This window comes from Sarcophilus harrisii, chromosome 5 (genome assembly GCF_902635505.1).
Source record: "Sarcophilus harrisii chromosome 5, mSarHar1.11, whole genome shotgun sequence".
NCBI lineage: Eukaryota > Metazoa > Chordata > Mammalia > Dasyuromorphia > Dasyuridae > Sarcophilus > Sarcophilus harrisii.
This window is the reverse complement of record NC_045430.1, coordinates 239,260,961-239,287,043: the sequence shown is the minus strand read 5'-3', so window position 1 is coordinate 239,287,043 and position 26,083 is coordinate 239,260,961. Positions and strand designations below refer to the sequence as shown.

Here is a 26,083-nt window from a genome sequence, read left to right as displayed (position 1 = left end):
CTTCAAAGGGGAGAATGGGAAAAATTATATAAAAATTACAGAGAAAAAGAATAAAAACCATTTTTTTTTTTTTTAACAATTAGAGCCAACTAGAATTCTGACAGATAAAACAAATTTCACTGTACCTAACAAAGTCCTAGGCAAATGGTAACAATTTTAAAATAAATATTGATAATCATTTCAGGTAAGTTTAAAGTCATTGGAAATATCTAGAAAGAAGGCCAAAAGAAGATATAAGGTGCTTCAGAGTAAAGAAGTGGTCATAGTGGGACTAGGTTAATTAGGGAGGCGTCACAGAAGTAGTGACTTGGCAGAGATTATAAAAGAAAGTAATTCTGGGTGGTACAAATGGGGAAAAAAAGCTAAATACATCAATTGTATGTCCTGAGAATATTATATTTTCAAGAAAGGAAAGTGGAGGCTTAATTAGATTTGTCAAAAGAAATATCATCTGTTCATCTGTGCTTCCTGTCTTTATTCTAAAAATGTGTTCCTCATACCTACAAGGTATGCCAAGTAGAAGGGCTGTATAACCAGAAAGGAGTCTGTTACAGTAATTCAGGTGTCAAAGGCTTGTAATAGAGTAGAAACTATAGAAATAAAAAAGAAGCAAAATCAATAAACATTGAGAAGCAGAGATTTGTGACTGTGTTCCAACTGGCAAAATAACTTGAAAAAACACCAGAACATATGAAGTATCCACTAGGTAAAAAACAAACCGGCATTAAGTTACCTTCCTGATTAAAACTAAAAAAAAGTGGATAGCTTCTTTCCCAGGGGATTTCTGATGTGTCTCTCTCCCTTCTTCAGATCCCAAAAGAGAAAAGGAACTGTCAGGTTTCAGTTTCCCAAAAATGGCTTTTAGGTTTCAGGAAATCTCTCTCCCTCAGCCATAAAATAGACAAGCTTAAGAAACTTGGAAAAGAGCAGAATACACGATCTTCTCAGAAATAGCCTTGGAAGGGTATGAGATAAAAGGACTGAAGATAACCTATATATTCCCTATTTCAACTCAAAGAAAAGCAATTCATTCCACAGCAATCAGCTACCAAGTTATGTCTTGGGTGAATATAAATCTGATGGTTCTTCTTCCCAAGATTCCACTCAGGGGGCTCTGATCAGCAGAAAGTCAGGAAAAGAGGTGCAAGGAGACACAAATTCAGAGAACTGGAGACATCCATCTCACACTCAAACAGAGAAGGAGAAGGGGGAAGAGGAAGGGTACCCAAGAACAGGCAAGTACTCAAGAGGAGACATGGACAAGTATTTAAAAAATAAGAGAAGACAGCTGTTGGAAAGCTTTTTACAATCCTGCTAGACCCCTGTAACCTCATTTGAGGTCTTCTTGGCAGAGACACTGGAGTGGTTTGCTATTTCCTTCTCCAGCTCACTTTACAGATGAGTAAACTGAGGCAAACAGGGTTAACTGACTTGCCCAGGGTCAGTTAGTTAGTGTCTGAGACCAGACTGGAACTCAGGAAGAGAAGCCCTCCTAAGTCTGAACCCAGCGTTCTACCCATCCATTGGGTAGAGCTCCCACTCTCTGGAGTGCTAGAACTACACCACTTAGCTTAAGAGAAGAGCCCACCAGCCCTCAAAGGGAAAGAGGTGGGCAAGCACTTAGCGACCAACACTGATGGACAGGAGCACCAGGATTCTGGGGGGCATTCAGAGCTGGGCAGACAGACGAGCATGAAGGGAGACAGAGACAAGTGCTAAGGGAAGAAGGGGGATAGAGGGACAGACTGGCATTCCGGGGACAGTCACAGCTGGGCACACAGACAAGCACTAAGGGAAGAAGGGGAGAAGGGTGAAAACTAGCATTCCAGGGAACAGTCACAGCTGGACAAGCGCTAAGGGGGACAATCAAGCACTAAGGGAAGAAGGGGGAGAGGAGGGCAGACTAGCATTCTGGGGCACAGTCAGAGCTGAGCAGACAAGCACTAAGCGGGACAGAAAGACAGATAGGCAGCTAGGGAGGGAGAAAGGGGGGCAGACCAGTATTCCGGGGGAAATCAGTGCTGGGCATACAGACAAGCACTAAGGGGGACAAATAGACAAGGACTTGAGGAGGAGGAAGGGGGGAAGACACGCACTTAGGGATCAAGAAAGGGGGGCACTGCCTGGGGAGACGCACGCAGATCGAGCCCGGAGCGCGGACCCCGGATCCTGCGGAGCCGGAGCCCGGAGTACAGACCCCGGAGCCCGCGGAGGCTGGATACGAGCGAGCCCAGTCCGCCTCGAGCTCAGCCTCCCCGGCCCCCTTTCACCAGGGAAGGATCGGGGCGGAGGGAGGAGAAGCGGCAGCGGCGCTCGCACCTCTCCGGGCCCGGGGGCTTCGCGGGTCTGTCGGGCCCGGATTCGGGCCTGCGTTGGGGCCTCCGGACCCGCTCCTCACCTCCGCAGGCCCCTCGGTGCGCTCCGCTCGGAGCCTGAAGACCTTTCATTCCCTGGCGGCCAGACTAAGCCACTGCCGAGGGGGCGGACGGAAAGCCGTGAGGGTCCCGCCCCAGAGGCAGGGTTGTGGGCATGGGCGTGATATATTCATGACGTCACTGCCAGGCAGGTCCTGCTTCTTGCTCCAGGTCCCTCTCCTCCCTGCTCCCAGCTTGAACCAAGGCCAGTGGCCGGTGGGACCCGGGAACCTCCGGGGTGTATCCAGGAGGGTGTACTCAGGCAGGAAGGGGTCCTTGTCTTTACTCCAAAGTCCCCTTAGCATCTTGGCAGCCTTCTTAATTAGTCCCAAGGAAGGAGCGGCTCAGGTAGGTACATCCAGACATCAGCTCCTCTCATCTCCTGTGACACCTCGTGCACTTACCTGAGCCTCAGTTTCCCAATCTGTGTTATGGCGGGGTTGCATTGAGTCGCAGGATGAGGGACCTCAGAGGCCAGCAAGCCCAACCCTCTGTGGCACAGACGGGGAAACTGAGGGGAACTTGTCCAAGGTGGCTGTCAGAATTTAGCATAGGCCTGGAACGGACATTCTACCCATCTTTTGGCTTCTGACGGTTCTCTAAATCATTGACCAGCCTTTAGTCCATCACTAGATTTACAGCCAAAAAAGGTTGCATTCGAATCCTGCTGTAGACATTTATTAAAGTTGTATGACAGTAGGCACATCGTTTAATCTTTAAAGGTTAACTCAGCGTCTTCATCTCTAAAATGTGGGAGTTGAATTTAAGTCTGTATCATTTCTAAATTCTATTCAACTTTTATGTTTCAGACACTATGCTAAGCCCTGGAGGTGCAAAGACAAAAACAGCCAACTGCCCTGCCCTCAATAAATAAACAGAAAAGTAATTATGAGGTCTTTTAAGGACAGAGAGATTACTAAGGAATAGGGTGATCAGGAAAGGCTTCCCATTGAGGCATAACCTGAGCTGAGCCTCAAAGAAAGTTCAAAACCCTGAAATGAGGACATAGAATCTTTCTGCAACCAGATATAGGTGAAAGAGGGGATGTTCAGTTTTGCACATTAGAAGTAGATCAGTTTGTTGGGAACATAGAATGTAGAATAGGAAGTACTTACTATGAACTGGAAATGGGCTGGAATCAAATGGTAGAACTTTAAATGTCAATTCAACATGACAATTAAGAGGGCCTGAGTTTAAATTTTCTCCAGTGCTAGCTAGTCATATAACTTCTCTAATTCTCAGTTTCCTCATCTCTAAAATGAGTTCATATAGATATCCTGTGATATATTATCCAGTTCTAAATCTTTGTACCCATCCTCCTATTCTGGGGGAATAGGAAACCACTGAAACGTCTTGAGCAAGGAAAACCTGTGTTGTAGAGAGATTATTTTGATAGCCATTTGGAGGATTGGTTTGAGAGGGGGATAGACTACAAACAGGGGGAAATTTTGAAAGCTAAAGTTACAAGGTTTTTTTTAAAAAGTGAATACATGTATAACCAGAAAAAAATAAAATAAATAAACTAGAAAAAAAAGAGACAATAAAGGTCTGAACTAGAGTAGTAACCTCTGTGAGAGGAGAAAAGGGAAAGGATCCTAGAATCATCTATTCTAAAACTCTCATTTTACAGATTAAGAAATTTGGGCCCAGAGCAGTGGAGTGATGTCCACAGCCACATAGGCAATAAGTAATGGATATAAATTGATCTCTCAGGTTTCTTCTAGCTCCCCTCATTCTTTGGCTCCACAATTCTGTCCAATTCTGTACATAGTGGAGAGTCAAAAGATCCTGTGCTACATTGCCTCATGATATTTCAGTTTTTCTACCTGTATAATGAAGGTATTGGATTTGATAATTAGTTGAGTCCCTTCCAACATATAAAGGACCAATATAAGCTCTGGCTCTCTCCCAATTCCTCACTACCCTGCTGTGTGTCTTTGTCTCAACATTGGCTTTTTCTTGTTGTTTGTTTTTTGTCACATCAGGGCATTATCTATTGACTGACATTTCTCTCAAGACTAATTTACCATGTTCTGAGCTTGAGGGGGGGAGAGGAGGAAGGGGTAAAGTCTACTGGAGTGAGGCAAAGAGCAATGAGTAAAGTCCCTTTCATACTGATGTTATAAATTCCCTACTGTTTACAAGTCTCTAAGCTAAAGGATTCCTAGAATATCAGGGCCAGAAGGGAGCCTGGAGAACAATTAATCCAACTACTTTATTTTGTAAATGAGATATCCAAGCCTAGCTTTATTACTCTCCCCACACTATAGTCCTGCTGAACTGGCCTTCTCACTGTTCTTCACTGATAATGTCAAGATACTATTATAGTAGATACCCTGTTTTCCAGAGCTAAGATCCAGCAAGTAAGCTGAGCCCTGAGCTTGGTATAACCACAATCCTTTGCTCTCATACTCTGGAACTGATAGTCCCTGAATTCAAGCAAGCACCAACAGACCAAGACAGGAAGCCTTGCTATGAACAGACTTTTTTGGCACTAAGACAACTTTGCCTCATTGTTGCTGTTGTACTTCCCTATTGTTGCTATATATTGCTGTTTGATTCTTTGTCTAGTCACAAGGATATAAAGGTTCATTCACAACAGAGTGGGTCTCTCCACTAGGGGTCCACTAACTATGTTGTCTAATTTGCCTCTTAGTTTGAAAACCATTTCCCTCACTTTGAAATTAAACTTGTATTTGATTCCTGATTCTCCCTGCTCTGTTCAACTCTGGAAATCTACAGATTAGAGGCCACGTCAGTTCAGTTGATATTAATTGATAATCAGAAGAGAGACTGGACACAGAACTGGGCCACTGAACTCTCTGGCACCAATGGAAAAACACCAGTCCCGTCAGAGATGTATTTTTCTGGATTCTAATCCCTCACTCATTTGGTGAATTCTCTGTCCCTGCCCCTGTTCTAATCCTCCAACTAACAGCTTGGTAAAGTTTACCATTCTTTGTAAGAAAAACTCCAGGGCCCCTCCGGTGACTCAGTTTTTCTCAAATTACCCTGGTAAGGATGTCCATCTTTTTGTTCTTACATTGTTGCTGTTGTACTTCCCTATTGTTGCTGTATTATACTGTTTGATTCTTTGTTTAGTCACAAGGATATAAAGGTTCATTCACAACAGAGTGGGTCCCTCCACTAGGGGTCCACTAACCATGTTGTCTAATTTGCCTCTTAGTTTGAAAACCATTTCCCTCACTTTGAAATTAAACTTATACTTGATTCCTGATTCTCCCTGCTCTGTTCAACTCTGGAAATCTACAGATTAGAGGCCACGTCAGTTCAGTTGATATTAATTGATAATCAGAAGAGAGACTGGACACAGAACTGGGCCACTGAACTCTCTGGCACCAATGGAAAAACACCAGTCCCGTCAGAGATGTATTTTTCTGGATTCTAATCCCTCACTCATTTGGTGAATTCTCTGTCCCTGCCCCTGTTCTAATCCTCCAACTAACAGCTTGGTAAAGTTTACCATTCTTTGTAAGAAAAACTCCAGGGCCCCTCCAGTGACTCAGTTTTTCTCAAATTACCCTGGTAAGGATGTCCATCTTTTTGTTCTTACATTGTTGCTGTTGTACTTCCCTATTGTTGCTGTATTATACTGTTTGATTCTTTGTTTAGTCACAAGGATATAAAGGTTCATTCACAACAGAGTGGATCCCTCCACTAGGGGTCCACTAACCATGTTGTCTAATTTGCCTCTTAGTTTGAAAACCATGCCCTCACTTTGAAATTAAACTTATACTTGATTCCTGATTCTCCCTGCTCTGTTCAACTCTGGAAATCTACAGATTAGAGGCCACGTCAGTTCAGTTGATATTAATTGATAATCAGAAGAGAGACTGGACACAGAACTGGGCCACTGAACTCTCTGGCACCAATGGAAAAACACCAGTCCCGTCAGAGATGTATTTTTCTGGATTCTAATCCCTCACTCATTTGGTGAATTCTCTGTCCCTGCCCCTGTTCTAATCCTCCAACTAACAGCTTGGTAAAGTTTACCATTCTTTGTAAGAAAAACTCCAGGGCCCCTCCAGTGACTCAGTTTTTCTCAAATTACCCTGGTAAGGATGTCCATCTTTTTGTTCTTACATTGTTGCTGTTGTACTTCCCTATTGTTGCTGTATTATACTGTTTGATTCTTTGTTTAGTCACAAGGATATAAAGGTTCATTCACAACAGAGTGGATCCCTCCACTAGGGGTCCACTAACCATGTTGTCTAATTTGCCTCTTAGTTTGAAAACCATGCCCTCACTTTGAAATTAAACTTATACTTGATTCCTGATTCTCCCTGCTCTGTTCAACTCTGGAAATCTACAGATTCGAGGCCACGTCAGTCCAGTTGATATTAATTGATAAACAGAAGAGAGACTGGACACAGAAGTGGGTTGCTACAAGACAAATCAGATGAAGAGGGAAAAACCATGAGAAAGAAAAAGCAAACAACAAAAAAGCGAAAACACTATGCTTCAATTGACATATTCAGTCTCCATAGTTCTGGATGCAGTTAGCATTTTCCATTTCAAGTCTATTGGAATTGCCCTGGATCAATGAATTGCTGAGAAGAGCTAAGTCTGTCATAGTTGATCAAATAATCTTACTGTTACTGTAAACAATGTTCTCTTGGCTCTCCTCACTTCACTTTGTATTAGTTCATGTCTTTCCAGGCTTTTCTGAAATCAGCCTGCTAATCATTTCTCATAGAACAATAATATCCCATTATATTTCCATATACCATGATTTATTTAGCCATTCCCCAATTTATAAGCATTCACTCAATTTCCAGTTTCTTGTCACTACAAAAAGGGCTACTACAAACATTTTTGCACATGTGAGTCCTTTTTTCTCTTTTATCTGTTATCCTTTGGGATACAGATCTAGTAGTAACATTGCTGAATCAAAGAGTATGCAGAGTTTTATATTCTTTGGGGCCTAGTTTCAAATTGCTTACTAGAATGGCTGGATAATTTCACAGCTCCACCAACAATGCATTAGTGTCCTAGTTTTCTCACATCTCCTCCAACATTTATCATCTTTTCCAATCATCTTAGACAATCTGAAAAGTGTGAAGTGGTACTTTAAAGTTGTTTTAATTTGCATTTCTCTAATAAATAATGATTTAGAGCATTTTCATTAAAGCTTTTTTTATTTTCATAAAATACGCAGAGATCATTTTCAACATTTACCCTTGCAAAACCTTGTGTTCCAAAAGTTGTTTCCCTCTGTTACCTCCACCCCCTTCCCTAGATGGCAAGTAATTCAATTTATGTTAAACATGTTCAATTCTTCTGTACATATTTCCACAATTAGCATGCTGCACAAGAAAAAATCAAATCAAAAAGGAAAAAAATGAGAAAGAAAACAAAATGCAAGCAAACAACAATAAAAAAGTGAAAATACTATGTCATGATCCATATCAGTCCCCATAGCTCTTTCTCTTAGTGTAGAAGGCTCTTTTCATCAGAAGATCATTGGAATTGGCTTGAATCACCTCACATTTGAAAAGAACCATGTCCATCATAATATAATCTTGCTATTGCTGTGTACAGTGTTTCCTGATTCTACTCACTTCACTTAGTATCAGTCCATGTAAGACAGAGCATTTTTTTATGGCTTTAATTTCTTTATCTGAAATTTTTCTGTTCATATCCCTTGACCATTTAACAAACTGGGGAATGATTTATATCTTTATAAATTTGACTTAGTACTTTATATATTTTTAAAAATGAGACCTTTACCAGAAACACTGGCTGCAAAGATTTTCCTCCAGCTTTGTACTTCTTTTTTAATCTTGTTTTTCTTGATTTTGTTTGTGCAAAACCTTTTTAATTTAATGTAATCAAAGTTGTCCATTTTGCCTTTCATAAGTTTTTCTTTGCTCACAAATTCTTTCCTTCTCCAAAGATCTGTAGGTAAATTATCCCTTGCTCTCCTAATTTGTTTATGATATCATCCTTTATGCCCAAATCATGTCTATTTTGACCCTGTTTTGTGAGATGTAGGTCTATACTGCATTTCTTATATATTATTTTCCACTTTTTCAGCAATTTTTGTCAAATAGTGAATTCTTATGGAGTACCTGAAGTTTGGGGGTTTATCAAATACTAGATGACTATAGGCCTTGATTATTGTATTGTGTGTATCTAATTCCACTCATCCACTCTATTTCTTAGCCAGTGCTAAATGGTTTTTATGACTGTTGTTTTATAACATTGTTTTAAGTTTGGTACTGCTAAGCCATGATCCTTTGCATTTTTCATTAATTAATTAATTTCATTAATTAATGCTTGACCTTTTGTTCCTCCAGATGAATTTTGTTATTATTTTTTCTAGTTCTATGAAATAATTTTTGGCAGTTTGATTGATATGGTACTGAACAAGTAGACCAATTTAGACAGAGTTGTTATTTTTATTATATTAGCTCACCTATCCATGAGCAACTGATGTTTTTCCAATTGTTTAGATCTGACTTTATGTGAAAAATATTTTGTAAGCAGTTACAATCTATACAATATATACAATCTGGGCAAGCAATACCTTTGTAAATATTCATCCATTTCACATAGATTGTTAGATTTATTAGTATGCAATTGGGCAAAATAGTTCCTAATTATTGCTTTTATTTCCTCTTCCTTAGTGGTAAGTTCACTTTTTTCATTTTTGATACTGGTAATTTCGTTTTCTTCTTTCCTTTTTCTAATCATAGTAACCCAAAATTTATCTATTTTGTTGTTTTTTTCCCATAAAATTAACTCTTAGCTTTGTTTATTAGTTCAATAGTTTTCTTTGTTTCAATTTTATTAATCTCTCCTTTAATTTTCAAAATTTCTAATTTGAAATTTATTTAGGGTTTTCAAAATTTTTGTTCTAATGTTTTTAGTTGCATGACCAATTCATTGATCTCCTCTTTCTCTATTTTATTCATGTAAGCAGTTAAAGATATAAATTTTCCCCTAAGGACTGCTTTGGCAGCATCCTATGGGATTTAGTATGTTTTAGTATGTTGTCTCATTGTTGTCATTCTCTTGGATGAAATTATTAATTATTTCTATGATTTGTTGTTTGACCCACTCATTCTTTAGGATTAGATTATTTAGTTTACGATTAATTTTGGTCCATTTTTCTTTATTACAAGTCATTTTTATTGCATAAAAATCTGAAAAGGATGCATTTCTGCCTTTCTGCATTTGATTGTGAGATTTGATCATTTTTTATGTAGGTGACATATATTGCTGAGAAAACGTATATTCATTTCTATCCTCATTCAGCTTTTTCCAAAGGTCTATACCTAACTTTTCTAAAATTTTATTCACCTCCCTACTTATTTATTTTGTGATCAGATTCATCAAGTTTCTCCCCTCCCCCCAGGCAATTGGGGTTAAGTGACTTGCCCAAGATCACACAGCTAGGAGGAAGTATCTGAGATCAGATTTGAACTCGCCTCCTCCTGACTTCAGGGCTGATGCTCTATCCACTGTGCCACCTAGATGCCCCTGATTTATCAACTTCTGAGAGAGGAAAATTGAGATTCCCTCACTAGTATAGTTTTACTGTTTATTTCTTTTTTGCAACTGATTTAACTTCTCATTTGAAAATTTAGATGCTGTATCACTTAGTACATATATGTTTAGTATTGATTTTACTTCATTATCTATTGTATCCTTTAGCCAGATATAGGTTCCTTCCTTATCTCTCTTAATTAGACCTGTTTTTGCTTTTGTTTAGTCTGAGATCAGGATTACTATCCCTCTGTTTTTACTTTAGCTGCAGCATAATAGGTTCTGCTCCAGTCTTTTACCTTTACTCTATATGTATTTCTCTGCTTTAAATGTGTTTCTCGTAAACAACATATTGTAGGATTTTGGCTTTTAATCCATTCGGCTATCCATTTCCATTTTACACAAGAGTTCATCCCATTCACATTCACAGTTAAGATTACTAACTCTATATTTCTCATCATTCTATTTTCCCCCATCTATACTTTTCTCACTTTCATTCATACATTAGTTAAATGGATGTTGAAAATGGGAAAGAATTGAACATACAAGGACAGTTGATTTTAATTATGTTTAAGTTTTCTTGGTTACCTTGGTAACATATAAATCTCCCTTCTTAGAACTAGTCCATTATGAGACTTCTAAGTAATTTGATCTGTACCTGACTTAATATAATTATGCAATTATGGGAATTATGAGAAAATTTTATTACATTGTTTGAGACTAGCCCTTCATGACTAAAAAACTGGACCATCGTTATGTGCTGTTTAAATTAAAGATCTTTAACCATGGACCTGTGTTGTGTTGATCAGAAACTTAGATCCAAAGACTAGCACAAGAATTTTTACCACAATTGTCAATCTATATATCTTCTAAGGGCTTCTGTCAGGTCCTTCTGACTATTTCCATAGCTGTCAAAGTTATGGGTATGGACTCTTGGATCATCTGAAGAAAGCCTCTAATCCTGAGTGAATAGCAGAATGTTTCAGGGATATCAAGGATCATCTAGTAGAATCCACAAGCAGCAGACATCCATATGAGATGGCTGTCCCAAGATTCCAGACAAGGATTGAATATAATTTCCTAGCTTTATTCCTCTTCCATTTTGTTATACGTCCCACTACCAGGCTCTGATTCAAGTATGTACTGGCAATTTTTTTCTTTAAATTCTTGGGTTCCCTCTCCTTTCTGCTTGCAAGCAAACAGTGGCTAGACAAGATCTATTCTTTCAACATCTTATTCTTGTCCAACTGACCTCTTGTAATATCTTGACTTATACTTGCCTCTCCTTTATTGCCCAAAAGGGTAAGGGTTGGTTCTTTTAGACTTTGTCTCTTTGGCCAAGAGATGGAAATGTCAAGATACTATTAGTAAACATCCTGTTTTCCAGAATTAAGACCCAGCAACCAAGTTGTGCCCTGAGGTTGTTATAACAACAGTCCTTTGCTTTCACCTTCTGCAACTGATGGTTCCTGAGCTCAGACAAGCACCAATAGATCCAGATATGAAGCCCTGCTAAGAACAGACCTTTTTGTCACTAGACAACCTTGCCTTAATGCTACTGTTGTGCCTCACTACTGTTTCTATACTACACTGTTTAACTCTTCATCTAGCCACAAATATATAAAGTGAGATTCAGCTACACTACAGCAATTCCCTCACAAGGAATAGGGCTCCAGCACATGTGTCTAATCTACCTCCTGGCTTGAAAGCCATGTCCCTCACTTCAAAATTAAACTTCTATTTGATTCCTACTTTCTTGCTCTAGCCTATTTTGTTCAGCTCCAGCCACGTACAAGTTAGAGGTCAGTTTAGTCCAATTGACAATAATATCTTCTATCTCCTATTTTAGGGCCTTTTCTTGAATTGTACCCAATACCTGGAATTCACATACCTCTGTACTAATTGGTGACGTCCTCCCCAAGACCACCATTTTAGGAAAGACCTAATAATGCTTTATTTCATTCATGAGCGGACTCTTTCCAGACTCTTGATGTTTCTCTTTACCATTTGCTTCAAGCCCCCATCACTCACTTTTCAGATTCACTTTATGCATTGTCTCCCTCCATTAAAAGGTTAGCTTTTGGGGGTAGCATTGTCTTGACTGCATTACCGACACACTGTCTTTGTCTGTGTGTCCTTTTGGTTTCCTTTGAGACTCAGCTCAAGAATCAAATTTGTTTATTTGTTTGTTTTGTTTTTGCTGAAGACTTTTCCTGGCCTGTCTTTCCTACCCCCAGATTTTGTAAATACATCTCTTTATCTATCTATCTTATCTATCTATCTATCTATCTGCATGTTGTCTATTAACACCCTGAAGACAGGTAGGAACTGCTCTATTTGTCTTTGTATTGTGTTGTGTTGTGCCTAGAGCAATGTCTGTCACAAAGAAGGCAGTTAATAAATGTTTGTTGATTGATTGGCAATCTCTACTTTGTCCCTACTTTATTTGACTTTTGGCAAGTTACTTAACTTTTCTTTTATTGAGTTTCCTGATCTGTAAAATAAGGGCTAAAATTAGGTAAGCTATAAAGGGCCCTTCTAAACTCTTAACAATCAATGCATCATACTACTCAATATATTCTATGCATTGCAATGAGATTGAAAGCTACCTGACAATGTCATTGATGTTTGTCCCAAGCAGAAGGACATTTTCTCATATTGTTGCCTTGGACCCTTCAATATTTAAGTTAACTTCAAACATCCTTTGCAACCTGGTTCTTTTTGGCTTGATTATACATTTTTAACTTCCTGTGCCCCTTGGTTCCACAAAATTAAGCTCATCCCTTCATTTCACAAATGGCACAAATCTATTCTAGTATTTTAACAGGCCTACCCACCCCACCTCTAACAGCCTAGCTTACAATGCATTTTTTCCTCATCTCTTCATGAAATCTTTCTTTCTGCCTAAGAAATAACTTAAATACTTTCCTCATGATACCTTAGTATCCTTTGCAAGTTTACTATAGCTAGAGAGGTTTGTGGTGTCTGTCTACTTGGGTATCTTGGAGCATAGATGCTGAAGCTTTTATAGCAGCCATACCTGGGTAAAACATTCTTTGCAGACAGGCTAAACTAGGTTGAAGGTAAATGACATACCTTAAACACATCAGTGAGATAGGAGGATGTCTACCTTCAGCATATCAAGGCTTTACCTGGCAGAATGGGCAGATGAGAACAGTTTATTCCATTAGCCATAAAGGTACCTAAAAACATGCTTGATAGAGCTCTTGGAGCTTGGAAAGACATCAGAAATGCTAAAGTCAAGGAGCAGAGTCAAGATAGTGGAGAGTAGACAGCTCTTCCTGGCTTCCCTCAGAACCAACAGTAGATCAAACTTCTGAATAGATTTTAGAATGAAAGAACCCACAAATATTTAGAATGTAACAAATTTCCAGTAGAAGATATCTTGGAAGGACTTCAGGAAATTCTTTCTCAATTGGGCAAGGAGGAGTAGAGACATGACCCAGCAAAGGCACAGCACAGGAAGGCCCAGGGTGGAAAGGCTCTATATAGGAAATATAGTGGGAGGTTCTTAGCCAAAATAGAGCAGCATTGGCTACTTTGTCCTGGTCCAGAAGTCAGCAGATCAGCAGACTAGCTGGGAAAGCTCCAAAGCAGCTACAGAAGACAAAGCTGCTGAACCCCAGCATAACAGGCAAGATTTGGCCAAGCCCACCTATCACAAGTGGAAAAGGCTGCAGCATTATCTATCCCAGGGCAGTGAGAAGCCCCTATTGATCCTGTAGAGGAAGCTTGGCACAATCTCCTCTGTGTCCTAGAAACAGATATCAACCTTTTAAAATGAGCATAAAAGGGGGCAGGTAGGTGGCGAAGTGGATAGAGCACCAACTCTGAAGTCAGGAGGACCTGAGTTCAAATCTAATCTCAGACATTTAACACTTCCTAGCTGTGTGATCCTGGACAAGCCATTTAACCTCAATTGACTCAGCAAAAAAAAAAAAAAAAAAAAAAAAAAAAAAAAAAAAAAAAAAAAAAAAAAAAAAAAAAAAAAAAAAGAACCCTGATTATGGACAGCTATTATGGAGACAGGAAAGAATAGAACTCCAAGGACAATGAAGGCAAAAAGTCTCCAGATGAAGCCTCAAAGGTGTGGATGTGAACTGGTCTTCAACTCAAAAGATTCTCTGGGAAGAATTCTAAAAGGATCTTTAGAAAGAGTTAGAAGAAAAATGGGGAAAGCAAATGAGAACTTTGAAGGAGAATTTGGAAAAGGAAACCCAGAAATTGACTAAAGAAAACAACTCCTTAAAAATACATTTGGTGAAATGAAAAACAATATACTGAAGAAAACAATTCCTTAAAAAATAGAATTAGTGAAATGGAAAAAGAGAACAATTAAATCCCTTAAAAAATAGAATTGGTGGAATGAAAAAAGAGAATAATTTCCTTAAAAAAATGGAATTGTTGGAATGAAAAAAAAAATACAAGGAACAAAACAACTCCTTTAAAATTACAGTTGGCCAAATGCAAAAGGAGATTTTAAAAAAGCTAACTGAAGAAAATACTTCATTAAAAATTAGAATCGGACAAATGGAAATGAATGACTCAATTAGGCATCAAGAATCAGTCAAACAAAACCAAAAAAATGAAAAAAATAGAAAAAAATCTAAAAGACTTCATTGGAAAAATTACTGACCTGAAAAATAAATCCAGGAGAGATAATCTAAGATTTATTGCACTGCCTGAAAACTATGCTGAGAAAAGGAGCCTAGACAATATCTTTCAACAAATCATCAAGGAAAAAACTGCCTTGCTATCCTAAAACCAGAGGGTAAAATACCCATTGAAAGAATCCACTAATCAGTCCCTGAAAGAGATTCCAAAATGAAAATTCCAAGGAATATTGTAACTAAATTTCAGTATTATCAAATCAAGGAGAAAACACAGAAAGCAACAGAAACAATTCAAATACCCAGGAGCCACAATCAGGATTGCCCAGAATTTAGCAGCTTTCACTTTAGAGGATCAAAAGTCCTGAAATATGCTATTCTAGAGGACAAAGGAATTTAGATTGAAGCCAAGAATCAATCACCCAGCAAAACTAAGCATTTTCTTTCAGGGAAAAAGATATACATTCAATGAAATAAAGGATTTTCAATTATTTTTGATGAAAAGACCAGAGTTAAATAGAAAATTTGATCTTTAAATATAGAACTTAAGAGAAGCATAAGAAGGTAAAAAGGGAAGGAAAAAAACTATGTTTTCAAAGGTTAAAATATTTATATCCCTACATGGGAAGATGATATGTGTAAGTCTTAAGAACTGTGTCTTTTTCAGTGCTATACTTGGAGGGAAATTGACTTTAATGTGATGAAATTAAAAAAAAAAAACAAAAAACTAGGGGTAGAAAAGTGATTGAACTGGGAGAAAAGGAAAGAGGAGGTAAAATTAAACTAGAGATGCCAAGATTATCCACAACCATTTCTAAACCATATTTTGAGAATTGCTGCCATAAAGTATGGTAAATATAAATAATTCATGAACAAAATAAAGAAAGCAGGGTTAAAAAACATTATATACCCTGACCACCACAATGTAAGTAAAGTTACACTAAAGCAACAAAGTGGGCATTCTTGATAACATAATAGTAAAAGTCATATCTTTTCTGTTCACAATAGATTAAATTATAAAAGTTTAAAAGAACATAATTGCATCACTCTATTACAAATTTTCCTTAGCTGGCAATGTACTTTATTTGATTGCTTGTTACCAAGTATCTGTCATATCAGAATAAAATGTATCAGAACCTTGATATCTTGTTGGACCCTGGGTGTTAGAAATAAATTATTCCCTCCAATACTTGGATTCCATATAAGCCATGGCTGCCCCCCCTTTACAGCTTCCAGAAATCCTATCCCTCTATAACTGGCCATCTCATTGTGTTGGAGTTGGAGAAGTCAATAACCATGGTATGTATCTTGTCTTTCTCTACTAGTGCTCCAGATCTTGAATGCAAATGAAGCTACTGAATGATTATCTCTTAACCTTCTACAATCTTTTATTACATCCTTCATTGGTCCTCCCATAGAGTTCTACTTCTCTATTGTATCTTATCTCATGCCCATCAGAAATCGTTCAGCTTTAAAACTTGGATCAATCTTTGTGGCTTTCTTATACATTATTCATTTCCTATGCTTTCTTGTCCCACGAAATTGGCCTCATCTTTTTATTTCACAAAGGGCAAAAGTAAACACAATCTGTTGGGCATTTGACGGGCCATCCCTCCTACCTTCCTCATCTGTTCATGAAATCCATCTCTCCCTTAAAGAAACAGCTTACACAGATACTTTAACTTTAATTCTTGTGGAAGTCTCTTATCATGAAAAGGGCACTTGCTCTAGAGCCAAAGGATCTAGTTTCAGGTCCTGCTCCTTATACTTAGTATCTACATGAACATTTATTATCTATATCTATCTATATCTATATCTATATATATCATTAAACTTCTCTAAGCTTCAGTTTCGTGCTCTGAAGAATAGATGGCCCGTGAGATTCTTTCCAGGTCTAGATCTATAATCCTATACTTCAAAGCCATAGAGAATTGCTGGAATAATACTATTATCAAAAAGGTGGAACTTTGTCTCATGGAAAAACTTAGGGTGATTAAAGCTATTAACAATTTACCAAAGGCACTCTAGCCTACTTCTCATTGAGTTCAATTCTGAACCCAGTTTTTTGTCCATGTTCAATTCTGAACCTTGCTTTTTGTTCATTTGCAGTATCTATCTAAACTTTGGACTAACTCTATGGATCTATCCAGATGTAAATTGGGATTCTTAACACTCATTCATCCACTTGCATTTTCCAGTGTAGCTAAGTAGGCCAGGTTACATTGAATAAGCTAGGTGGCTCAGTGCATAGAGTATCAGGAATCAGGAAGACCTAGGTTCAAATGCAGCCTGAGACACTTACTATCTGTGTGACCTTGGGTAAGTGACTTAACTGTTCACCTCAGTTTCCTTATCTGTAAAATGAACTGGAAATAGAAATGACAAACCAGTATCTTTGCCAAGAAAACCCCAAATAGGGTCATAAACAGACAAGAATGAACAACAACAATACCAGGAAAACTGAAAAGTTTAGGTAAAACATATTCCCTACTCTCATGGAACTTACTATCTAGTAGAAAAATAAAATAAAAACATAAATAACTGTTGCATTATAAGCATATGAAAATGCATAAAACAAAGAGCTTTAGAATTTCTGCCGTGGGAGGGTAGTTATTTGCCAACCGAAAAATAATAGAAAGGTGCACTGTTTTCCTGGGGCAGGTGCCCAGGACATTGCAGAGTGCTTTCTTAGAGCTAATAACTACTGTTCACTTCTGATGAGTAATTCTACCACAAGAAATTTGGAAAGGTTTCCGAGGAATTATGAAATATCCAAAAAGATATTGAAGACCTTAGTGCTTTGTGGGATTTTCATCACAGCTGCTGATGTAAAACAAGGCAAGGATTTCTGGAAAGAATAACTAGCCATAAAAAATGGCCTCTTTCTAGCTGAGTTTGGATTTCTATACAAAGACTAAAATGTATAATTATAGATTCTTGGTCAGGGATGATTTGTGCAAGTGTTGAGAATAGGTAAAATAGGTTTCTTTGTTGTGGTGGGAACAATAATCTAATGAAATTTGTGCTCAAACTGAAATGGAAATCAGTTACTATAAATTACTTTGATTTATTTTTATTTTGGTTAGAGGATTATGAAGCTTTCTTTAGGAAAATTTAGCCCCAACAGCTAAATCATATTAACATAGCCTCTTGAGTGGTTTACCTATAGATTTAGTGACCAGACAGATTGATAATATTTTATCATTTAGCAGCAGATAATTTAGAGTAAGACATATATCTTTATAGGAATAAAAATAATCAGAAGGATTATAAGAGTTTATTTTAAGACTAAGATTTTCTTATTAGCATTTGGGGAGAGGTGGGGTCAGTCAAAGGTTCAGTTTTACCTTCTGGCATCTGGGAATATGTGATTGATTATTAATTAATCAACTACCAACCACAAGTTTCTTTTCCCCAGTCACAGTTTCCTTTTCTCCTGGACTCCCTGGGAGTCCCAGGAGCAAGTCCCTCTTTCTAAAAGTTGATAAAATATGTTAATTAATCCATGGATCCCTTTAAAGTAATACTTCTGGTTATAAAATGAAGCAGAAGTAAGGTAAGGACTTCTGAAATAGAATTAAGAAAGGCCTGGGAGAAACTACCTACTCAGATGACCTATCTTGTCTAATTGAATTATGTTCAAATCCTGTTTCTGTACATTTTTTATTTCTTTCTCTTGTTATAAAAATGACCTTTGTAAATCATTCCTTATCTCTGACATCTGAGAAGTTAGATGACCTGGTTTGAAATGCAACTATAAACTTTGTAAATTAAGTCACAAATGTTTCTTGTTTCTTGTTGTTCAGATGATCAATTTTAATCATTGGCACCCACATGAGACCTGAGAGATTGGTTCCAAACTTCTTTAAATAGTCTTCCTAAAGGAACTTCCCTGAGAGTTCTCTAGTCACCAAGGGACTAACAAGATCTATAGAGGATTGCCTTGCAGACCTGGATCTCCTTGATCTAGAAGCCAAATTCTTCTTAGGTAAGTCAAGCCTGTATTTTAAGAAGTATACCACCACTTTTTTTTTTTTTTTTAACTCTGCAGAAATTGTTAAGTGCAAATTTCTAAGAGTCTTTCAGGTTTAAGGTAGCCTCCACATTGGAGAAGGGAAAGTTTTTTTATTAGAGGATATTCTTTACATTAGTGGGAAAGAAAGGATTTTCTTCCTTCCTTGCTTCCTTCCTTGCTTCCTTCCTTCCTTCCTTCCTTCCTTCTTTTTTCTTTCTTTCTCTTCCTTCCTTCTTTTCTTTCCTTCCTTCTTTCTTTTTTCTTTCCTCTTTCTCTTCCCCTCTCGTCTCTCTCTTCTTTCTTTCCTCCCCTTCCCTTAATTCTTTCTTCCTTCCTTCTCCTTTCCTTTCTTTCTTCTGCCTCCTCCTTTCCTTGTTTTCTTTCATGCTTCCTTTCTTCCTCTCTTCTTTTCTTCCTCTTTTCTTCCTTTCCTCCTTCCCCCTCTTTCCTAACCCTTCTTCCATTTTCCTTCCTTCCTTTCTTCCTCCTTCCTCCCTTTCTTTCCCCCCTCCCTTTCTCTCCCTCCTTCTCCCTCCCTCTCTCCTCCTCTCCCCCCTTCTCCTCCTTTCTTCTCTCTTCTCCCCCTTTCTCCCCTCTTCCTCCCTTCTTTGCTTCCTCTCTTCCTTCCTCCCTTTCTTCCTCTTTTCTTCCCTCCCCAATCTCTCCCTCTTTCTCTCTCCTCCTCCTCCCTCCCTTCCTTCATTCTTTCTTTTTAAAGGAAAAAATTCTTTACTAAAAAATTATCCTCTGAGGAAGAAAAAGTTTTTAGGGGAAAAAAACTTTTTAAGAAGTAAAATAAGCATTTCTCTTTTTTAAAAAATTGTTTATGTGATTTAGAAGGAGTAGAATTCTTTAGTAGGAACTTGTCATAATAAACTTAAATTTAAAAAAGAAAGAGAACAGGAATGAAGACTAAATTGTGTTTTTGAAATATATGTACATGTACACACATACATACATGCACACATAATATACATATTATATATGTATTTGTGTGTGTATGTATATACGCACACACTATGTTATATATATGCAACATACATATTAAATGGGAAAACCCACTTGGTAAATGGCAAACCCACTATAAACAATTTGATATTGTTTCTACTTTCTACTTTCTTATTGATAATATTGTAAAAGTATTAACACAAATAGTAAACAGAAAAACTAATTTTAGGCTGACAGCAGTATCTTTGTCACAGGATATAAGTTGTATACTTAAAGATAGAGAGAAAGAGAAAGAAAGAGAGAGAGAAAGAGAAAGAGAGAGAGAAAGGAAGACAGAGAGGAAGAGAAAGAAAGAGAGAAAGAGAAAGAAAGAGAGTGAGAGAAAGAAAGAGAAAGTGAAAGAGAGAGAAAGGAAGAGAGAGAGAAGAGAGAGAGAAAGAGAGAAAAAGAAAGAGAGAGAAAGAAAGAGAGAGGAAGAGTAAAGAGAGAACGAGAAAGAAAGAGAGAGAGAGAGAAAGAGAAAGAGAGAAAGAAAAAGAAAGAGATAGAATGAGAGAGAGAGAGAGAGAGAGAGAGAGAGAGAGAGAGAGAGAAAGGAAGGAAGGAAGGAAGTGTGAATTTTTATTATTAGAAGGCAAAACAAACTGTCTTCAGATACCCAAAGAATAAAAATAAGAGGAGTTGGAATTTGTTTATTCTTCTGTTGCTTACTGCTTTTAAACAATTAACCCAAAGATATCAATTGAGGGTAAATCCTGAATTGCTTCCAGAAAGAGAAATTGTTTTCCAAACAGGAAGCAACTAAAAGTAAATGAAATTTAATGATACTAATGTAGTTTAAATCAATTGTTCAGACAAATTAGAAACATACTAAAACTTGTGTTGAAATTAATGGAAGTGAAAATAAGTTAACATATGTTGGTAGAAGCATAAGAAGCAAGGTTATAATTAGTTGGCGTGGAAAATATTGTAGATAAAATTAAATAAAAATACAGTATTATGGGAAAGTATCAAACTAAATTAAATACATACACACCTAAAAGAGGGTGCTTAAACAACAAAAGATCAAATTAAGAGAAATATATGACTTATAAATATTAGAATACTAAAAAACAGGAGTTTTGAAAGAACAAAACAGAATCTGAAAATTATTTCAAGATCTTTTTTGCCTCTTTGTCAAACACAAATTAAACATGAACACTGATAATATTGGGCCCTAAAATATGAAATTGCAGCACTTGATGGCCCTTGTGAAAATTAAAATTTTAAAATTATTATTAGTAATTATGCAACTATATTTCACTTAGGTGAATTCAAAGTTAAATCATTATGATGACAATCTCCTTAATTGAAAATCATTGGAAAAATTAAAAAGCTGATAGTCTATATGGCTAGAAATAGCAAAACTTTGTAAAAGGAAGAGGCAATTAGAAACAAAGATCATTCACAGTCAATGCACCAAAATGGAAATTGCTCTTACACAATGTTATTAAACTATATATTGAGAACGAAATGGGGTTGGGGGTGGGGTGGGAAGGGAGCCAAGATGGCAGAGAATAGACATATCTCTATCTGACCTCCTCCAAGCTTCCCTCCAATAAAAAGCAAATTAAGCCTCTGAACTGGTTTTGGAGTGACAGAACCCACAAATTTCTAGAAGATACTTTGGAAGAATTTCAGAAAAGGTCTCTTTCAATTGGGCAGGGGGAGAGGCTGTTGAGCCCAGACCAACAGTGCAGGGAACCCAGGTCAGGGAGCCAGGGAGGGGAGACAAGGCATTGGGACCTCCAAGCACCAAGGTATCTACTGTCAGGCTCTTAGGCTACTCTGTCCTGGTTACAAGCAAGTGGTCCAGTGGATTTGCTGAAAGACCACCCAAAGCAAATACAAAAGAGTGAGCCTCTGAATCCCAGAATAATACCCATGCCTATCCAGCACCAGAAGCCAGTCAGCAGCACCAGCCCCAGGGCAAACTAAAGCAGCTGTCACCTCTTTGCCTTAAGAGCTTTCTTGTCTGAAGAATACAATTCCTCTACATAAATCTGTCTCCTCCTCTGATCACATTACATATGTCTCACCCCCACCCCCAAATAGCTCTCTATTTCTAATTACATTTTACAATAGTGTCTCTTATTCTAAATCTCCACTCCTGCTTACATATTCCTTTTTTATTTAATGTTCTACATCCTACAATCCTAGCCTCCATTTCTTGGATTTCAGTTTTCTAATTTGTTTCATTTTTCTAATTTAATTTTCATAACTTTGTGGAACTAAACCCGAATCTAATTTTCATACCTATTGAGTTATTAAAGTGAATGTGATAATAATCTTTGAAAAAAATTATAATAGTGAAGTCCTTTTTGCCTTAAACTATTATGGTTTAATAAGAGGTTTGAGGACATCCCCAACCAGAATTGTGATCTGAATTTGGAACTGAGCTTGAGTAAAGTTACTTTGAAATAGATTAAATTCATTTCATTTGACTAAAGTAAGCTTAGTCCCTCATGAATTGAACCACTAAATTAATGTAGCAAGATTGTAAAAATAAAAACAAAATTATTATGCAAGGAGTAATTTTCCTTTAAACTTGCTTCCTAAAGATAAAGAATTAAGTCTTACTGTTTAGAATTATCCTATAATGTAAGTTAGCAAATGATTCAAGTAATTACCAAGAAATCAAAAACTAAACATTCTAAAGTACTACAGAAAATAAGCCTCTGAAATTCTTTAGAGTTAACTTTAAGAATTAGGGGGAAAAAAATCTTGACATGTGGAAAATAGTATATAAATGAACTATTGTTACTTCTTTATTTGTAATTACTTCATACTGGATAATTCTATCCTGAACATAAATATATCTGTGATAGAATGTGACAAATGTTTGAAAACTATTAATAATTAATAATGTATTTCAAAATAAGAAAATAATAATAGTAAATGGCTTACTGTTAGGAGAAAAACATGGTAAAATCCTTTTAGATCTTTTGTCTGTGAGATTTCTTAGGACCAATCCTACTAATGGTGTTGTAAACTCTGTAGTGCTGCAATTTAAGGAATTAGGACTTCTCCCAGTCAAAATAGGAAAATTAAGAGTTAAATTTAAAATAATAAATAAGTTTCACCTGAGATTATTCAGAAATCATGAAATTATATCTTTAATAATTTAGTATATATGTAAAAATTACTATGTAGTAAAGTTATATTTTGAAACAATTATTCACTCTGTATAAACTAGTGTTCAGTATATTCATGTAAAATTACAGAATGTAATATTTGTGCTACTTATCCAATATTCAATCAATTTATGTCTTCATCATTTCCTGTTGTAGCTGCTCCCTTCAATTTACTCAGTTGGTTAAAGCATTTCTACAACTTATAAAGATTTTGATATTGTATTCTGAGGTCCACCTAAGGTGGCCAGATATAATTCCCTTCCTGTATCTTACCTACAGAGCAAACAAAAGATGGGAGAGAGGGGGTTAAATCTAGCACATATTTATTTAGATATACTTTGTTGGCGAATTTTGCCTTCAACAACTATAATGAACATATGAAAACTTTATTGGTTAATGAATATTATATGAATTCACACGAACATAATCATATTCTGCCTAACATGATTAATGAAGTCTTGTTATTTGAGGCAGAATCTTGGGGAATATTAATTTGATACTTTTAAATTTGGATTTCAGGTACAAGTGGCTGACTTCTCATAAGGACATTAGTCCATCATTTAAGAAAAAGTATCAACAGTTCATTGGAAGTGGCATCTGTGAACTCCCAGCAGTACATATCTGTCCCTAGGGAATACTTAGTGGGGAGGAGGAGGAATAATTTTAGGAAGACTAAGGTAAGGTAAGGACTCATTTCCCACCTGGAAAATTAGATATTTTCCCAACTGATTAATTCTGAGCCTAAATGTGACATCATATCATACAATTGTCTACCTATGACTAATACCTAAAATCAATCAGAATTAATGATACTATATCCCTGTGTTCCTCCTCAAAAAGCATTAGTGTAAAATGATGTCTCATCTTTTCATTGTAATAAACCTAAGAAATTAACTCTTTTGGTGATTTTTGACTAAATAGTATATGTTAGTATGGTACTACTATACTGAGGATCATTTTGAATTATTATTTGAATAATAGAGACCATTAACTTTTATAATGTGTAGCATATTTAGTTTATAGAAGATCATACTATAACATCTTTTCATTATGTTAATAGGACAATATCTTCATAAGGAGAAAATTATTGGTTTATTTAGTAAGAGATGTGACACAATTTTGAAAATTGATTAAAAATTTTACATGCAAAAATTGCATTGATAATTGTGAAGAGGGTGAAATTGTTTTTCTTATTTGAAGCCAGTTCAGGCCCTCATGACATAACAACTGAAACTCTCTGGAGTTTCAAGTGAATTATGTCCTTAATTTTTTGTTGAGGAGAAAGGCCACTTTATTGTAGTCTAAAGGAGAGGAGGTAAAGAGGGTAAAGAGGTTCAAATGGATTAAAAACATGATTGTAGGAGTGGTACCCCACTCCCATAGATGAACTCATAGGTCCATTGAAGCAGTGAAATATAAGCCAATGTAAGAGAGCTGCTAAATAGTCATTAATAATAAGTGTGGAAAAGCTAAGAAAATAGGAAAAAAAATATACAAAATGATGCAAAGCAGAGAAAGCAGTAGATGAGTATATACACTGACTTCATCTATAGAATTTTCAAAAGGACATGTTGAGGCAACTAGGTGGTGCAGTAGATAGAACACCACCCTTGAAGTCAGGAGGACCTGAGTTCAAATCTGGTCTCAGACACTTAATACTTCCTTGCTGGGTGATCCTGGGCAAGTCACTTAACTCCAGTTGCCTCAGCAAAAAGAAAAGAAAAGAAAAGAAAAAGGGTATGCTTAAGCATAAAATGATATTAGCCAGAGCTAATTTAGAGGGCATTACAATTATATTAAATCATAAGTGATGATTGCTAAAGTAGATATAATGTACTTTGTAGATATTGCTCAAATGAGATAGTAGATATAAAGTACTTTGTATGTTCTAAAGTGTTACATAAATGTTATATATTATTTTAAAAACATACATTCAATTCTGCTTTATGAGACATATCAGTTCTAAAACTCACTACACTATTTAAAATTGCACAATAGAAACCAGTTCTTATAGAGAAAATGGGTTAAAGATACTGTACTTTAAGCAGTAGACATTTCTTTTGTCTATCTAATTCCATAATGTAGATTCCTTTATGCCTATTGCTCATGAGATATTACAAGTTCTATTATTTCTTTTAAGATACTTTATTATTTCAAGCTTCTCCTTAATACTTATAGCTTTATTTTTGCATGCCTGTTTTGTTTTTGTTTTTGTTTTTATCTGCCCCTGAGTGCCTAACAGAATACTGGAAATATTTTGGGTACATATTATAATGTACCCAATTATTTATGAACTGATTCAAACCCCTATTGAATAGTAACTTTGATAAATTCACTCATAGATTTTGTGTCCTCCTCCTCATTTATGATTAATTAAAAAAAAAAAACCCAACTCCACAGAAGGAATTAGCTATCCCAATTGGATTACCAACATCACAATATTTCACTCCAGCATGTGGGAATGATTTCCTGTGTGCTATTTAAATGGAGCTTAACTGGTGATGAGAATCAAATCAGAGGCAATGCAGCATATTCTCAAAAGAATTTTCTTCCTATTTATTGAGAAAAGTGTAGTAAAATAGCATTCAAATCTTTCTTTTATATAAATACATTTCCCATGACAGTCCTTTACCCTTTAAAGGCCTAGGGCCCGTTATCTCTCCCTCCATAGGCACTGGAACAGATGGTACTTTGTAGAACTGTCATTATCTGGCACTCCCCCCACCCAACAGAGTGAAAGGGAACTTCATTAATAGGATTATATCTATTTAATCAGTTCAAGGAAGCTGTGTTTGTAGTGACAACAAAAGACGGAGGAGCTGGCATTTAGAGTATGTTTTCATAGATCTCTTCTAAATCATCAGGCTACAATCAATTCAATGAAAAATATTTACCAATTGATAAATCTATGTACAAGACAAGGTGTGGACTTTAAATTAGGGATACTTACCATATTTTCAAGGGGCTTTCCATATAGCCATCTTTTATTTGCTCATTATTTCTTGGAGGGGGGCAGAGAAATGATTTGGCAATAAAGGCAATGCCTTAAGCAGATTGTTGTTTTTAACATACACTTATCTAAAGGATTATTGAAAAGAATTGCTCTCTCCACTTAACCAACACAGAGAGAACTTTGACCCTGTTCTCATACTTCTTAAATTCTATCTTGTATTGTCTACAGGTCCTTATGTATATCTATTAGGAGTTATTGGGGGAAATAATAGTTTCTTGGACTGAGCCATTTTTCATAAACTGAACATGCACTCTGATAACTGCATTTCAATATAAGTGGTTTCCTTATATATTTTATTAGATTTATTACTTCTATTTATCATTCAGGAGGCTCTTGAACAAGGCAATGGAAAGGCAAGGAAAAACAGCAGTTTTTCT

At 36.6% G+C, this 26,083-nt stretch overlaps 2 protein-coding genes across 6 annotated transcripts in view; one reads left to right on the top strand and one right to left on the bottom strand.

Annotated features, from left to right (window-relative positions):
* CROT (carnitine O-octanoyltransferase) overlaps positions 1-2,496 on the bottom strand; it is a 32,981-nt gene extending 30,485 nt beyond the window's left edge. The window contains exon 1 of one of the 3 annotated variants that reach the window (XM_023505106.2): positions 2,399-2,496. In XM_023505106.2, the coding sequence (XP_023360874.1) occupies positions 2,399-2,447 (49 nt within the window). In that variant the 5' untranslated portion in view covers positions 2,448-2,496. Of the gene's footprint in view, positions 1-2,096; positions 2,293-2,319 lie in introns of those variants that run through there. The other 2 variants (XM_023505107.2, XM_012551273.3) reach the window with 2 other exon arrangements.
* Positions 1-26,083, top strand: part of OLAH (oleoyl-ACP hydrolase) — a 68,983-nt gene that overhangs the window by 5,911 nt on the left and 36,989 nt on the right. The window contains exons 2-3 of one of the 3 annotated variants that reach the window (XM_031939938.1): positions 18,364-18,545; positions 23,213-23,370. The gene's annotated coding sequence lies outside the window, so the exon portion shown is untranslated. Of the gene's footprint in view, positions 1-18,363; positions 18,546-23,212; positions 23,376-26,083 lie in introns of all 3 variants that reach the window. The other 2 variants (XM_031939937.1, XM_003771913.2) reach the window with 2 other exon arrangements.